The sequence below is a fragment of the Curcuma longa genome, chromosome 2, assembly GCF_044706935.1.
Source record: "Curcuma longa cultivar G26 ecotype Majalengka, Jawa Barat chromosome 2, ITB_CL_G26_1.1, whole genome shotgun sequence".
NCBI lineage: Eukaryota > Viridiplantae > Streptophyta > Magnoliopsida > Zingiberales > Zingiberaceae > Curcuma > Curcuma longa.
Genome location: NC_133862.1, coordinates 781,835 through 797,833, shown reverse-complemented (window position 1 = coordinate 797,833; position 15,999 = coordinate 781,835). Strand labels below are relative to the sequence as shown.

General features: G+C 33.9%; 1 protein-coding gene across 2 annotated transcripts in view; it reads right to left on the bottom strand.

The window, feature by feature from the left end:
- Positions 1 to 15,999, bottom strand: part of LOC141821928 (uncharacterized) — a 47,360-nt gene that overhangs the window by 29,382 nt on the left and 1,979 nt on the right. Inside the window, exons 1-8 of one of the 2 annotated variants that reach the window (XM_074709315.1) lie at positions 13,741 to 13,964; positions 7,967 to 8,021; positions 7,778 to 7,869; positions 7,635 to 7,690; positions 7,470 to 7,545; positions 7,162 to 7,228; positions 6,344 to 6,410; positions 1,395 to 1,461 (exon numbers count right to left, since the gene is read on the bottom strand). In XM_074709315.1, the coding sequence (XP_074565416.1) occupies positions 1,395 to 1,461; positions 6,344 to 6,410; positions 7,162 to 7,228; positions 7,470 to 7,545; positions 7,635 to 7,690; positions 7,778 to 7,869; positions 7,967 to 8,021; positions 13,741 to 13,956 (696 nt within the window). In that variant the 5' untranslated portion in view covers positions 13,957 to 13,964. Of the gene's footprint in view, positions 1 to 1,394; positions 1,462 to 6,343; positions 6,411 to 7,161; positions 7,229 to 7,469; positions 7,546 to 7,634; positions 7,691 to 7,777; positions 7,870 to 7,966; positions 8,022 to 13,740; positions 13,965 to 15,999 lie in introns of those variants that run through there. The other variant, XM_074709316.1, reaches the window with a different exon arrangement.

Here is a 15,999-nt window from a genome sequence, read left to right as displayed (position 1 = left end):
CCAGATTGGCATGGGCATAACTACCTTATGTTTGATACCAACAATGTAATACCTATATCAAGGGATCAATGCATTGCTTTCAGCCTATATCAGTGATATGAACTCCAATAGCATTCAAGAACAGTAAATGAACAAGTAGATTTCTTCCTCCTTTTCTTCTTCTTTCTCTTCTTCACCTTCTCATCTATGGTCTGCTCAATCGATTATCGGTCCTTGAGTTCCCTTGACATCCTCTTTGCATCCTCTTCAACTCTAGCAATGGAAGCAAGTTCCTCTTTGAGACACAGAGGCAGCAGCAAATGACTCTCCCTTGCTTCCTATTCAAGACAGTACAAATTAGAACTGAGTATTCCACTACTCTTTACTCGTTGCCCTTCCCATTTCTTTTTCATCCTCTACTCTTACTATTCCTCCTAATTAATTCCAACTGGCACCGCCTTCTCGACAGGCCGTCAACATTGTCAGCACTATCTCATCATAGCCGAGGTTTAAAACCCCAAAATAGAATGAGATTTTAAACCTTGCCAATAATTATATAATACAACTAAAGAACCGTCCATAAGAAGTAAAGGCTAATAGATTCTACAGTCAAAACTGTGAAAATGTTTAGCATTGAAGGCACAAAGAATAAATCAAGACGAAAGAAAACTTTAATTATGTAGTCAAAAATCAATTAATTAGAATATTTCAAGGAATATAGACTTGCATGGAGCAAAATGGAAGGGCAAGTTCCAAATACCTAGCCACAAATCAATAGTAAAAAAACACAACTTGAAAATGATAATATTTCAAGCCAAGTGGAAGGAGATCAGAGAATGAAATCAGTCTGAAAGTAGGTTGGCATGATTCCAGCTGTGTCGACTGTATCATGGGTCAATAAAAGTCAATACTAATACCATACCATCTTGGCAAGAGACTGAAATCGATAATGAAGCCAAAATTTAACCGTTGATGAAGAACAATATGTGCAATTTGAACAATCTTCTAATTCAGTATCATATATACCAAATGTTGCGTGGCAAATGTTTTGGTCAAGCACCACCCCAATTCTAAGCAACCTGAATTTCAGCTTACTGACAAAAAACTATATGCTATTTTACAATGTTTTAATTTGAAACATTCGACAGTTTTGACTTTTTAGTTGAAGCCTTTAGGTATTGAAAGTTTTCGGACTTGGTGGAGGCTGAGATTCTCAAAGTTGCAATACTTACCCAAATATTCTGCATAGTTCAGCCATAAGAAATGCACCAAGAGACATTAGACACAAACAAAAGGGGGAAAATAACAAAATAAGTGTTGGATGTCATCAATATAAGAAGATTCAACTTAAATTACACACTAAATACTTAAGAACTTGAAAGCGCAATACAAGTTCTGGGCCCAAGATCCAATGCCTGTAATGTCTTTCCGAGACCCATCTCATCAGCTAGAAGAACACGCCCACCATGCTGCAAAATGAATCTAATATAGAAAATTTTAACATGCAAATCAGATTACAAAAATTTAGAATTCTGGAATAAGAAAAGGATAAATGGTTAATGCAGCTCTTAAAGATTCAGGTATGATCAATACAATTTCGATGTAGAATTATAAATTATTAACAAATAATGTCAGTTCAAAAAAAACAGCAATTATCTTATAACAAACTTAGCATGATTCATGTTCTTCACATGATGAATCATTCACCCACTATCTTTGTTACTTTGTACTTTTCCTATTTCTAAGTAAACTCCATATTATATTCGGATTTCAACCAATTAGCCTCTAGTTTGTACTTGGATCTTGAAATTTAATCAAATTTTATTGAACCTTTTTTGGAGTTAATCTCCATTGTTGCCGCACCATTGCTTGGCATCATTCCTCATCTCCCATGGGCACCATCCCACGCCACAATTTAATCAAATCTATTTCATTATTATTTTTATTTGTCAAATATTTCATTATTGTTTTTTTGCAACTCATGTTCTGATGCTTGTCATAAATGTCTCAACTCTCACAACCATCATCACCATTTCACCAACTGGAAGTTAAGTTCATTGCACCGTGCCTTAAGGCTGTCACAATTCACGTCCAGAACATTCATATCTTTGATGTCATCGAATATAAAAGAATGTGTCAAAAAGCATCTGGCCAGTGGCCACAGCTGTCATCGTTAATTCAGCAACAGCAAGTTACGCTTGTTGCACCTGTGCCATAAAAGCAGACGCGCTTCACGTCCAAAGGGTGCAAGTGGGTGTTGTCATTGGGCATGAAAGATATATCATGTCAAAAAAAATGTATGGCCAGATCATCTTTAATTACCAAGATTATCTTGTATAAATTCCAGTAAGCCCTAAGGTAATCTCTTATGTCGTTCTGCTTGAAGGCTGCTACATGCCAACTCCATCTCTTAATAGACACAACAAGGTAGATGAAAGTTTTTTATTTTTTTTGCTCAATATGATATACTCTTTTTTGGAAACTTTGATGATTAGTTACACAATATTGTCTGCTTTTTGTTTAATAGTTAAGCATTGATGATTAATATATTCTTTTTGTTGAATAACTCAGAGGCTTGCCATGAGAAATAGGGTCAGCCATTATAGATTTGAGGCAAATAAATTAACGATTGGACAATGTTCTAATCTTCCTTTTAAGCAACTCAAAAATAGTGTCAGCCATTATATTAGTTTATTTATATTAGATTGTATGCATTTGAAGCATTAGCCAATGGTATGGGAAACCAAATATGCCTACCAACATTATTCTAGTAGAATGGTTCTTATTTATTAAAAAGTAGAAGCAAGTCACTCACAGAGAAACCAAATATACCTACCATCACCACATTAAATTCAAATTCTATCACTTCATCATTGTGATCAAACAATGATGCAAAATGTCAAATCAAACAGTTTCAAACACTTAAATTCATAAAACCAGCAGGTTGTTGTGATTCAGCCATCCGCCACTGTTATTGTTATAGGCACCACCTTCATGTCCACATCCATCACCCCCAATAAATGTTTGTTAGTAATTAAAATTTACCAATAAATAAATGTAAAATAGTTGAGTCAAAAATAGATGAAGACCATAAAAGTTCCAACAGAGGAGAAAAAAAAGAAAAATAATTTGAATTATTGTCATCCTTATGATTTAAGAATTTAGATCTTTCCATGTCTACAAATTGGTATTAAGTGACTTGCAAATTGTATGATTCAGTGACTTAGTTGCTTGATGATGTAGGTATTGAGACTTTAATGTATATCCACATTGGGAGAAAGTAGCACCAACAGTTTTTAAATTGTTGTGCATTTGGCATGAGCCATATTTATCAATTTTATAATCTATAGCTTTTTCTATAGTCTATATATGCATAAATCAAGGTGGCAAGGACATATACGCAGTGGACTAGACCAAGCTTTAAAATCTTATTCTGAGCTAAAGTTTCAGTGATCGACCAAAACAATAAAATTTTGATACCATGCCAAAGTGACAAGAGGTGGAGGGAGTAATGAGAGGTGGAGGAAGGAAGAAGATTAAAAAAGAAAAGAAGGCATCAATAAAGCTGGTGATACACATTAGATATTCATTCCATGCCGAATATTTTGTTCCCAACTAAAGTGGTTCAATTTCAGCACCAAGGTGCTGGAGTTTTGGTTTCCAACTGGGGTGGTTCCAATAGCATCATGTTGTCCTGACACTCATTGTACTTGGCATGCATCAAAGCATATCTAGACAAACTTAGATGAGTTTATTTCTTTAATACCCATTTCTTTAGTAATTTGCTTATAAAAGCAAGGCAATAGTAATTGTAAATTGAAATAAATTTTGTTGTGCTAGACTTGTAGTGATACTCGACATATATTAAAGCATACCCATGTGAATTTAGATTAATTTTACTCAATTCTCTTTCATTCAAATTTTCTAATTTTAATAGAATTATATCAATTAGTAATTAAATTAAATATAATTTTATTTTTTTTTCACTTTGATGTGCGTTGAGACAAATTTATTAAGTTTTATACCTACAATATTTTTCCACTACTTGTTTTAAGTATAAAAATAAAATTATAGGAATTAGAGAAAAATTAAATCAGAATTTTGAAGAAAAAAGCTGTAAAAAAAATAATAAGTGTTGCCTTAATTCAAGCTTCAAAGAGAGTTTCAATTTTTGAATTGAACGATATTGTTTTAATATAGTGTCGATGTCCTAAGTTAAAGGTTTTAAGCCTAGCAAAGATAAAACATATGAAATTTAAATTAAATAATAATAGACATAGTAAGACAATTATTAAGATAAGAGATAACGAATTACTTATATAACTGAAAGTTTTAAATACCTAAGATCATTTTTGCAAAAAGAAAAAGGAGTTAATAGAAATGTTTTACATAGGATACAAGCAAAATGGTTGAAATGAAGAAAGACATCATGTGTTCTTTGTGATCATAAGGTACCTCTAAAGCTTAAAGGGAAGTTCTACAAAACAACGGTTAGACCTATTATATTTTATGAAGCTAAATATTGGACTATAAAATAATACACGAGCAGAAGATGAGAATTGCAAAGATGAGGAGATTAAGGTGGATGTGCAGAGGTAAAAGGATAGACAAGATAAAAAATGAGAACATTAGAGAGAAAGTCAAGATTGCACCTATTGAGGAAAATTGTCAAAGACACGTTTAAGAGAGTATAAACATGTGCTTAGGCAACTAATAAATATCCCAGTTAAGCGATGTGAGATCATGACAAAGACACACATCAATCGAAGAAAAGGGAGACCAAATAAAACTTGATTAGCAACAATAACATAAGATAAAATATATTTAAATATACATAATGATATAGCAGGGAATCAAGCCTAATGACGTAGGAGGATCCATATAGTCGACCCTACTTAGTGACATAAAGGCTTAGTTGTTGTATGGTGTCAATGGAAAATTGAAGGTGGAAGGAGGAAGAAGATGAAAAAGGAAAAGAACAGAACATACCTATATACTTAAGTTCTGAATTTATGTTGCATCCAGAATAGTACAATTTTGATATTATTTTGTATGGACACAAGTTAAAAAAATAACACTATCTCAATTCATCTTAAACAATATCATAATATAAAAAGGGTGTTAAATCTCATTATGATTACGTACTCATGACATTGACATAACATAGTACGTGATTTCAAACTATACGTAAATCCATATTGATATGTGCATAAGTGTGTCAAAGCATGTCAAGTGTCAGCACAACATGATATTCAACACCATGATTGGTACAAGCAATACCGGAGAGTTAACCCATGACAACCTCATGCATGGTTTAAAATTTTGAATTGTATCAGAGTTTCAATTTATAACTGGAACAATACGGTTTCAGTATCGTCTCGTGCCATACCAATACGGCTTCGGTACTTTTTTAATATAAAATATATTAATTAAAAATATTATTATAATATTTGATTACTATATATATTTATTATTAGGTTAAATTAATATTTTAAAAATTAGGATTGAGTAAAAATTAATTTAGAATCAACTAAAGTCTAGATATAATGATTAGGGTCACATAGGTTTAAATTAAATCAAATTTATTTTATTTTATTTTAATTAGTTTAAGAAGAAAATTTAAGAAAAGGAATTAAAAAATTAAAAAAAGAATTTTTTTTCATATATTTAAGGATAAAAGAAATAAAAGAAATTAAAGTATAAGGAAGAAGGAGAAAGAATCAAAAGAGAAAGAATTAATCATTAAAAAATATAACTATTAAAAAAATAAATTAAAAAATGAAAACAAATTAAAAAATAAAAAAATTACAGTTAAAAAATAAAATTGGATTTAAAAAAATTGCATCCTCGCACTACGGTCTCACTGAGGCATCCGCAACGGCCATCGCGGTCTAGCTGAGGCATCCACAGCGGCCGTGGGCCTCGCATGAGACATCCGTCACGGCCGCAGGACCTCGCACGAGGCGTGCCGGTGTGGCGCAGTGTTGGTCGACATGCGGAACAAGATGTTTCGCCAGTGCCGCCAAGTACGGCACGAGATTTTAATCCATGATCTCATGCTTCTATCATATACAAAACATTATATTTTAACCATGCCACCTAACATGGTATATTTCAAACCATGAACTAGACACAACTTACAATCTTGCAAACACGGGTAAATGGTTAAATGAAACCTAAACCTTTATATAGGATCCATGTTATTCAAAACCTAAACCTTTGTATAGGATCCATGTTATCTTCAAAATCAGTTGTATATTATATGCCTAACTTCTTTGGAAGGTAGAAGAATATATGGTCAAATGAAACCTATACCTTTCGATAGGATCCATATTATCTTTAAAATCAGTAGTATACTACATACCTAACTCCTTCTCTTTGAAAAGGTAGAAGTTTTGTCTCAAGATAGCTTGGCATCCTGTCATAGAGATCTTTCCAGAAGATTAATTAGTGTCATATTGGAAAAACTTAATACAAGAGTTGCCAATAAAAAAAGGAGTGAACATATATGAAAAGTGTTCCAACACTCTACATCAGAATGACCTTACAAAACTCCATAAAAATGAGGCAATGATTTAAGTATGATGCACACTACCAAGAGAAGAAAAGTTGGACTCATAAAATGTGAGCTTCAAGAAAAAGGTCAAAAATATGAAAGAACAAATTGAAACAGATTAAAACCGAAACCAAAAGAGGATGAACAAACAAAGAATCATTTCTAATTTTTACTAAAGTGAATCATATACTTGTCTATGGTTCAAACAAAAAAATCTGTCTCTGCCTCGTGCCAATCAGAGCTGAGACTAGTGCAGTACTGGCGTTTGAAAAAACTGAATGGTTCAATTCCATACAAACAAAATAAGAAATTACAGCAGAAAACAGTCTAATGTACATAACTGATGTCAATGCTTGTCAGACCAGTACATACTGCTCTCGTAAGGCAATACTCATTCAGATTTAAAACCATGGCCATGAGATTCAAGTTTCATTTGTGATATAAGGATAAATGATGTGGTATATCAATTAACTTGGAAAGGTAATAGAATGACTACAATGCTCTGAAGCACAAATACAACCATGGAGACAATGCAAATGCAAAACTCATAATAACTAGTATGATCGTAATCATTGGCATGCAGTTAGAGGTCATTAAGCAGCTCTAACACATGTATGGGCATTTACCTTGAAGATCATGAACAGCAGAGGCAGCTACCAGGGCGCGATGCACCAATGCATCTAGCTTCTCTACCTAAGAATGATGGTTATTTGAGTAAATAATGTTGATTATTTGGGAAAACTTTGTGAACTTTGACTGACTGGTGTGACGCAACTGATCCAAAAAGTAAAAGAACACAGCATTTACCATAGTACATTCCAATATCTTGTTTGATATGATCCACTTTGTTGAATCCATAACCAAAACAAAGGATAAAAACTATACCTAATCGTCCATAGACATGAGAAAAGACAGTATGAAATAATAGAAATACCTCAACATTTGCACCATTCACTGCCCTAAGAACCTCCTCAGCCACTGCCAAGGATGATAGAGGGAACATCCATAGCCTATTGATTTATCATTGAAGGAATAGAAAATGTAAAGAAACCAATTAAAACAATAACATTTAGTATATTCATAAAAGTGGACACGATACCTTTCTTTTGTATGCCAGCTAGCCCTTGGGATCTTGTGAAAAGCATCTACAAGTAACTGGAATGAACATACAAATTATAAAATAAGAGATAGTTCTATATAAGTCCAAATACGTTAAATGTAGGTACTGAGAAAATGAACTACTGCATGGTAAGAGAACTTTGCAGCAATGGCACCACTTTCATGAACACAAAATCTGACAGAAAGTATGGGTAGGGCAGATCTGGTGCTTTCCCCTAGAAAGGTAAACCAAGTAAGCTCAAATTGTCCTACACAGGACTACTTAAAACAGAACTTTAAGGTATGTACCTGACAGAACTATAAGGTATGTACCTGTCCCTGTGGATATGTCAGCTAAAGAAATATCTTGAGGAGAAAAGGCTTCAACCTAAACAAGATATCAAGATATGAAACTTTAAAAGTAGGTTCATATCCTAACATTTCCCAAGGTGAAGAGGAAGAAATATGACACCAGCATGACATGAATAAAGTGCAAAATGTCAATCTTTGAGTTCTCTAATACATATAGTGGAACCAAATAAGTTAGTAGCCAACAATACGTCAAGAGCCCCATTAAAGAAGTTGATGAAGGGAACACCTCATCTTTAACATTAATGTGAAGAACTCCAGGTGGCTAAGACTCTAGTGTTAATGGATTTGCAATTTTGCATGCTATTTATCAGTTTGACCTGATCGCAAACATAACCATTCACTCTCTTCAATGTTGTATCTTGGCTGCTTCCACACTACACCTGCAATCTCTACTTCTTCAAAGGTTGTTTCTCAAGCAAATGAACATCGAGAAGATAAATGTGCTTGTGGTTGTAGATTGTATTTGTATCCACCTCATGGTCATTGAGGTTGCCCAACCATCTAATGCAGTGATGATGACTTACACAGACTGTTGCATGCCGCCACCTTATGTCTCTTCCCCAACACCCAATACTAGCACTCAACTAGTATATCAGCAATTTCATGATTTAATTCAGAACTCCACTTTACAGCCTCTTCCTCAACCTCTAGTGATGTTTTGAAGGTAATATATGACGTAATATATGACACTCTCTATTTGTGATTCTAGTGCATCCTCTCATATGACAAGATGAGATTTTTTTCACTCTAACAATTTCCTATTTCCATTTGTCTTGATCCTGATGTCTAATGCTTTGTATGTCATATTAATGGGCAAAGTTTATTAGTATGTGGTAATGTTTATCTGTGTTTGTTATCTTATTAAATACATTGTTTCATGCCTTGTTTCCTTTTAGGAATTGCAAATGAAGGTTACAATTTATGGAATCTCAAGTCTAATGAAGACCAACTATGTGAAATGTTCAAATTTTCCAGCTATATTGGAGTTTCAGATTTTAAATGGACCGATACTGTTTCGGATCCATACCAATGTTTCATCATATAGTGCCGATGGAGCATTGGAGAGGAAGGAGAAATAAGATGAAAAAGAAGAAGAAATGAACACAACTATATACCTATATTTCATTTGGAATGATAAATTTTAACATTATATTGTATAGACAAAAGGTATAAAAAATAGCAAACATTATTTTAATTCATCTTGGTGCATTTTGTATTATGTCAAGGGGTGTCAAATGTACAACACTCATTGACATGATTGGCACAACAATGTAGGATAGATTGTCTATGTCAAGTAGTATAGAATTTAAGTAATTTATTGGAATTACATTTTGACTATGCTGTTTGGCACTGTAGGAGATTTCAAAGCATGATTGTGTGACCAATTTTCTAGTCTGCATACAACCTTTACCACTACCAACCCTATCCCTATAAGCCACATTGATGTCTTGGTCACCCATCAACATTTAGAGTAAAATAAAGGAGCTTGTAACCTTCTGTGTCACAGACTGATCACTCCTAGGAGAAGGAAGATGAAGAGGATCAGCAAAGGAGGAGGAGAAAAAAGGATTGATGGAGGAGGAAGAGAACTGGCAGAGGAAGAGGTACCATAGAGAAGAGGAGGAGACGAGAAAGAGGACTAGAGAAGGATGTAGATGAAACAGATGAAGGGAACATGCTAGTCTTGTCGCTTGTAGATCCTTTATCGTTGCTTGCAAGGAGGAATGCTCATGTAGGAGGAAGGCAACTCGCGATCGTGTCGACATCTCGTGCCTACTCATCTCATGCCTTCTCACATGTTGATTAGCAAACGGAACAAAACTTTTCACCCGACGTGACTCACATAGAATGAAATTTAATTCCTTGCTTCTATTGAAATTTTGTGCACTGATATTATGATGTTGCTCGTACATATACCTGAATTTTAATAGGGGCATGCTAGTCTTGTCTATGTTATCTCATTATACCGGTTTCTTCTCCAACTGTTCTCAGTAGTAAAACTCCCTTCACATGTATTGGCCCTTGACAATTTACTTTTTTTTACCACTTAAGGGTTTTGGTTGTCATTGTTTTAAAGATGTTATTGGAGCTGAACGTGACAAACAAAATCTTGCTATACTCTATAGCTTTTTTGGATACTCTCACACCAAGAACTATTGATGTTTGATCCAGTGTCCCAACACTCTTATATCTCTATTGCTACATCTTGTTTGAGACCACAGCATATTGTCTAGACTCATCTCCACCATGACCCAATACTGCTTCCTCTGTCAACTCCTACCCTTCCTGACCTTACCAAAGGTTGCTTCTCCACATACTCCACTACAAGTGGACCATTGGCATAGTCATTTTTCTCCATCATATCTTCATATTACACAAATGTTTGTTTCACCTTCATCCACAAACCCTTCGCCACTAGTACCTTCACCAATAAATATAATCTTATCTATCACTCTTCAAAAGGATAAGCACACCTCCACTATTGTGTTCTGCTGTTAGGTCTTGCATTTAGACATTTGCACCAATCTTTTTGAGAATTTGACATATTCTTCTCCTTTATGACTATCTGTAAGTCATATCAGGAAGCCTTTGGTGAATCACACTGGAAGCATTCAATAAATAAGGAAAAATAGTCATCCCTTCATACAGCATGTAAAAGTTTCTCTCCGCCTCCTGAAGTTCAATCTGTTTCATGTTGTGGATGTTTAACATTAAGTAGCTTCTAGGTAGCGAAATTGATTATTATAGAGTATGTGTGAAGGTTATTTCATGCAAAATCCAAATGTCACATGAAGACAACGCTAAGAATTTTACACTATCAAAAAATATCTAGGAAAGAGGTTACTTATAAGAAACAAGATCATCTAAATATTAAAGCATTCACCAATGCAAACTAACCAACCTCTAATAATGGAAGAATGTTCACTCCAATGCACTAATGAACATAAATTTGATAGCAGAAAAGCAAGAAACATAGGTTATAGCTCTCTTGATATGGGTTTTCGAGCTATAAACTAATGGGCATGACTGTGATAATTAAGTTGTCATGTATAGTGCAAGTAACTCAGTATTTCATGAGTGCACTAATCATATTAAAGTTAATTGTTACTAGATTTATGACTGAGAAGATCAACACACCATAAACTTATTCTGGAGGATAGATTTTTGATATCTTCACAATGCCTCTTAGTGGGAATTGATTCTCAATTTGAGCATAACTGACATACCAATCTATATACTGGCACTATGCAAGGATTTTCTAAAAAAACATATTCTTATCTATATGTTTTCTATAAAATGGCTAAATATCGATAGAAAAAGAACTTGTATTAGGTATAAGATGCAAACTAATAATACCTCAAGATAGAAATAAAAAAGCATGTTCTTATTGTTGCATTGCATTATGACACTTTAAAAAAGTGTAATTACATATTGTATTATATAAGAAAAGAGATTAGAAATATATGCATGATGTAAAATAGAACTATAAATTTTCCTTTAAATTTACATAAAGTAATATATTGCATGGTCCATCCATTCCATGTGGTGGCATCCCTCAACCCTGAATTCCACATATGCAAGCTATAGCAACGAAGCATGAAATCCAAACTTCAAACACATATTCCATTTGATGCCAATTCCTTCCACAATGGTTGAAATGTTTAAACAAAATAAAAAATCTGAGAACACACGAGTGAAGTGTCAGTAAAACAGATATCACTAATCTGAGATCTATTTTGATTCCAACTTCCTTCGTCCCTACTTGTTCTATCCCGCGTTGTTCTCAATCTCATCCATACTACAACTTGTTGACACAATCACTTCATGAAAAACTACATAGTTGATGCCCACCCCAAATGATCTCTTATATAAAACTCAACTCACTTCTTATCATCGCAGTAGTACAAAAAAAATGAAAGAGGAAAGGATTAAAATATCGATGATTAGGAAGATCTGAGCTCTGTCTACCAGAGTGCCCTTCCTATTGCCATTGCCTTCTCCTCACTCTTGAAGATGGTAGATTGTCACCACGCAATGTTGTGGGCAATCGTGGTATCCACCAATATGACAGTGATATCAATTCTCACTTACTACGAGCTCCATTACTTGTGGCCAATGATGACAAGAAGAATTTCCGAGAAGAATGGAGTGTGATTCTTCGTGTGCGATGCAGATGATATGGAGATTGAGGGATCAACGTTGTAGGTGATATTGGGATAGTTTAATTCATGCTTCTACACGCAATACGGTGAAAACAAGCATAGCACTAGTGGAGTGGTGCAAAAAGGGGCAATTGCACTGCTAATGTTCCTGAAGTGAAAGTCAATGGCTAGAACATGAGTGGAGAAACGAGTAGAGAGTCGAGGTTCATCTTCACTTTGAATGATATGCCACATTAGGAAAAAGTGGAGAGTTGATGAAGCAATCAAATTTATGACGTCGCATATCAAGGATTGTTTAAAGGTATGAGATAGAAGATAAAAATGATTAATTGACCGCAACACATCATTAGCTACAGTGATGGAGGAAGCATATAGTGGTAGTGGAAGGAGCACCCTTCACATGATGACATATGGGATAGTGGACAATCTTGTCGTGAGAACAATACCTTCAACATCCTTAACCCTTTTGTCTTCTCACAGTTGCTACTCTCCTTCTATTTCAAGCATAATGACTTTTATGTTTCACCTGCATGCTAAAATATAATGCTTATCTTTTTAGTCAAGGTGGTTGAAAACCCCACATTGCTAGACTACCTCACTAGCCCTCTAACAAACACCATCGAGGGAGACGTGCACAAAGGCACCTAGGTGTTAGTTCAGAGCCAACAAAGGGTCTAGTGCATTTTTGTAGGAAGTAGATGAAGCAGCATAATGCAGAAATAGAAGAGACATGGCAGCAATAAATGGAAAAAAGCATGAATTATGTAAAGTCACAAAAGTGGCATATGGATTGCTATAAGAAATGGCATCCTCAAGACACCATAGAGGTCAGATGCATAGGAATTATAAAGGTGATCAATATAAATCTAAAAGGATACCATATGTGGTCAAGTAAGACATAAAACAATACCTATATCATCAACTCACTGCTTCAGAACCCACTCACTATATCCAAGAGAATTCTTACCATATACAAATGAGTGCATGTGACCAAAAAAATTGGATTGCCTTCACATTTCATATTTCTGTTCAACAAAAAATTATTAAAACTGCATGGGTGGCCTTTGCGTATATAATCAACCAAAAGTGATAGAAAAGCCATCTACTATCTCTGACAATAAGAATACTTATCATAAGCAAATGTGTTCATGTGACTAAAAAAAGCAAGAGATCCGCGAGAATCGTAATTCATTTGAATTGATAATCGTAACCTAAAAGGGAAATCTATGGAAAACAAAAAGAAACCAATACAAAATTGTTATCTTCATATTTCACATGACTATCTACCAGTCATAATGCTATGACTTCATGGAGGCCTTTATTTGGCAGTTCACCGAGAGTGGTGATCGAATTTCACTTCATATACAAAAACTTGAACAAAAGAAACATTCTTCCAGTTCTCATGACTGTTTTGGAGAAAGGATTTCCATAAATTCCCTTTACAATCAGAAAAAGGGATGGAAGAACTGGATCAAGGGCAAAAAACACCATCGCAGATAGTATATTGATCTTTAAGTTAAAAAAAAAAAAATGTCCAGCACTGGTTAATCGACAAAACCCTTGACTCGTTACCTTGCCGTAGCGGGATTCCAAGGAAGTCTTAGAGGGGGGTTTGTCGACCGGATTGAAAGGGGGGTTCTTGGAGGCGTCGGCTTGGCGTGCAAGAGGAGAAGAAGATGACGAAGAGGCGATGGAGGAAGCTTTCCTCTCAGAGATTTTCCTGATAGCATCCTCCTCCAGGAAGTTGAGCTCTTCTGCACTGAGCCCCCAGTCGTCCAACTCTTCCATTCGATCGCCGCTCCTCAAAACCCTCTCGGCGGCGGCCCAGAGCGCGATTGGGAACGGACAAAAAACAAAGTTAACGTATACACAGAATGTACTTTTAAAAATGTACAAATTTACCAAACAATTTTATAATTTAATATTTAATATAATATATATATGCATATAATTTAAAATTACAAATACTTTAAATAGCAGTCCTATTTAAATAAAAATAGTGATAATATTTAATAGTAATTGGCTTGATTACTATTTAATAGTAATTGACTTAATCACCCATAAACAAAAGTATTTTATTTAGTTGATATAATTATGAGTCGATTAAATTTAATATTTAATCTACTAAATCATCAATTTTGATCAACTCTAAGATTGATTTCTCATATAAATAAAGTATATCCAAACTTGAAGAGCAAGTTACTTGTAAAATCTCGTGTCTAACAAATGATAGATGTCAAAAATGTTAAAGTCTTATAGAAGTGAATTATAGGCGAGTGAAGTATTGGCGTGTCAAGATTGGCTAGAGATGTGGAATTCTAGTAGTTCGAAGTCGACCAAATATTAAGCAATAGATCAAGTTCTAAAAAATTGATATCTAAGCATTAGAAATTTTAAGTCCTAATAAGTTGAGATTGACTAATGTCAAACAAATAATGGAGTTTCAAAGATATATGGTCTCTTAACACGATGAGATTTCAGTCTAGAGAGACTAAAATTAGAATATTGATTAATTGATATAGGAATATACTTAATTGATAGTAATTTTAGGTATTGGAAGAGTTGCTGAAGTAATTTTAGATACTAGATGACTAAACTATAAGGGTGAATAGTGATTGAGGACCTACAAATGATGATTACTTTTGGTATTGAACTAGCAAGGTTACAAACAAGTAATATAGTGAAAATGAAAATATAAAAGAATTGCACTTATAAAGATCGCTAACACATTTATTTAATATGATTTAAACTTTCAAACTCCTACTTTATGGTTTATGATTTATCGATGAATCATTCTTAAAAAGTTGCTAATTTTCTCCTTGTCAATCAACTACCGAAGATGAAAAATTCTCTTATGAGTTTAAAAATTTACACGAAAGTTAAAAACAAAGATAGAAGCTCTAATTAAATCTAACTAGCCTTAGTTTTATTAACCCTAAGGACTCCACTAAACTCTATTTTTATAGCATTCAATCACCTTACCTCTTCTTCTACAAAAAGGTGGATCCGCCACCTTAGCGGCCCCACACGGTCGGTCCCACGACCATCTGTGAGGAGGTAAATCGAGAAACTGCAGTTGATCATGACGCAAGAGGTATTGCCTGGTTTCGCTAGGATTCGAACTCTTGTTCTCTTCTGCAAATTTGCTACGTCGTAACCCTTACCTCTCTTATTGTTTGTTGTCATCAATTGCTCTATTTCATCAATCGATTCATCCTTACAGTCTTACCATTATCCTGCAACAACTACTCTTTTCTACCTTCTATATTTGCAATTAATTGACTGACAACTTACAATTAATCAACTATAAATTCGACTCAATGATAAATATAAACTTTATGTTTGTTGACTCCTTGAACCCAATCGACTTGATCCTTCAGTCTACTAAAATATTAGTTGAATGTTTTCCCTCTATTTTTACCTATTAAAGTAAAGAAATATGATCTTAAAGAAAAGTTATTTCTCAAATGTATCGAACAGGTTACTTATTGACTATTTTCACCTTTTACTTTGGAAGAGTGCAGAACATTTTTTATATTTTAATGTATTTTAGATGAGTAAGAAAAATCTGGGAGCATCATAAATGAGTTACTCTATAATTAAATTTGGAGAGTAAGGAAGATGTTAACTATTGAGTTCAATTATTATTATTATTATTTTATAAAATAGAAGATAAAAATTTAAAATAAATTATTAAAAAAAATCGCCGGGATAAAAAAAATATTTTGATTGAATCAAATTTTTTACAATATTTTGTTAAAAAATTTCAATTTTATCCATTTCAAATATTTAATTTTTATAAAAGCATCTATAATGCTTCCTCATTATAAC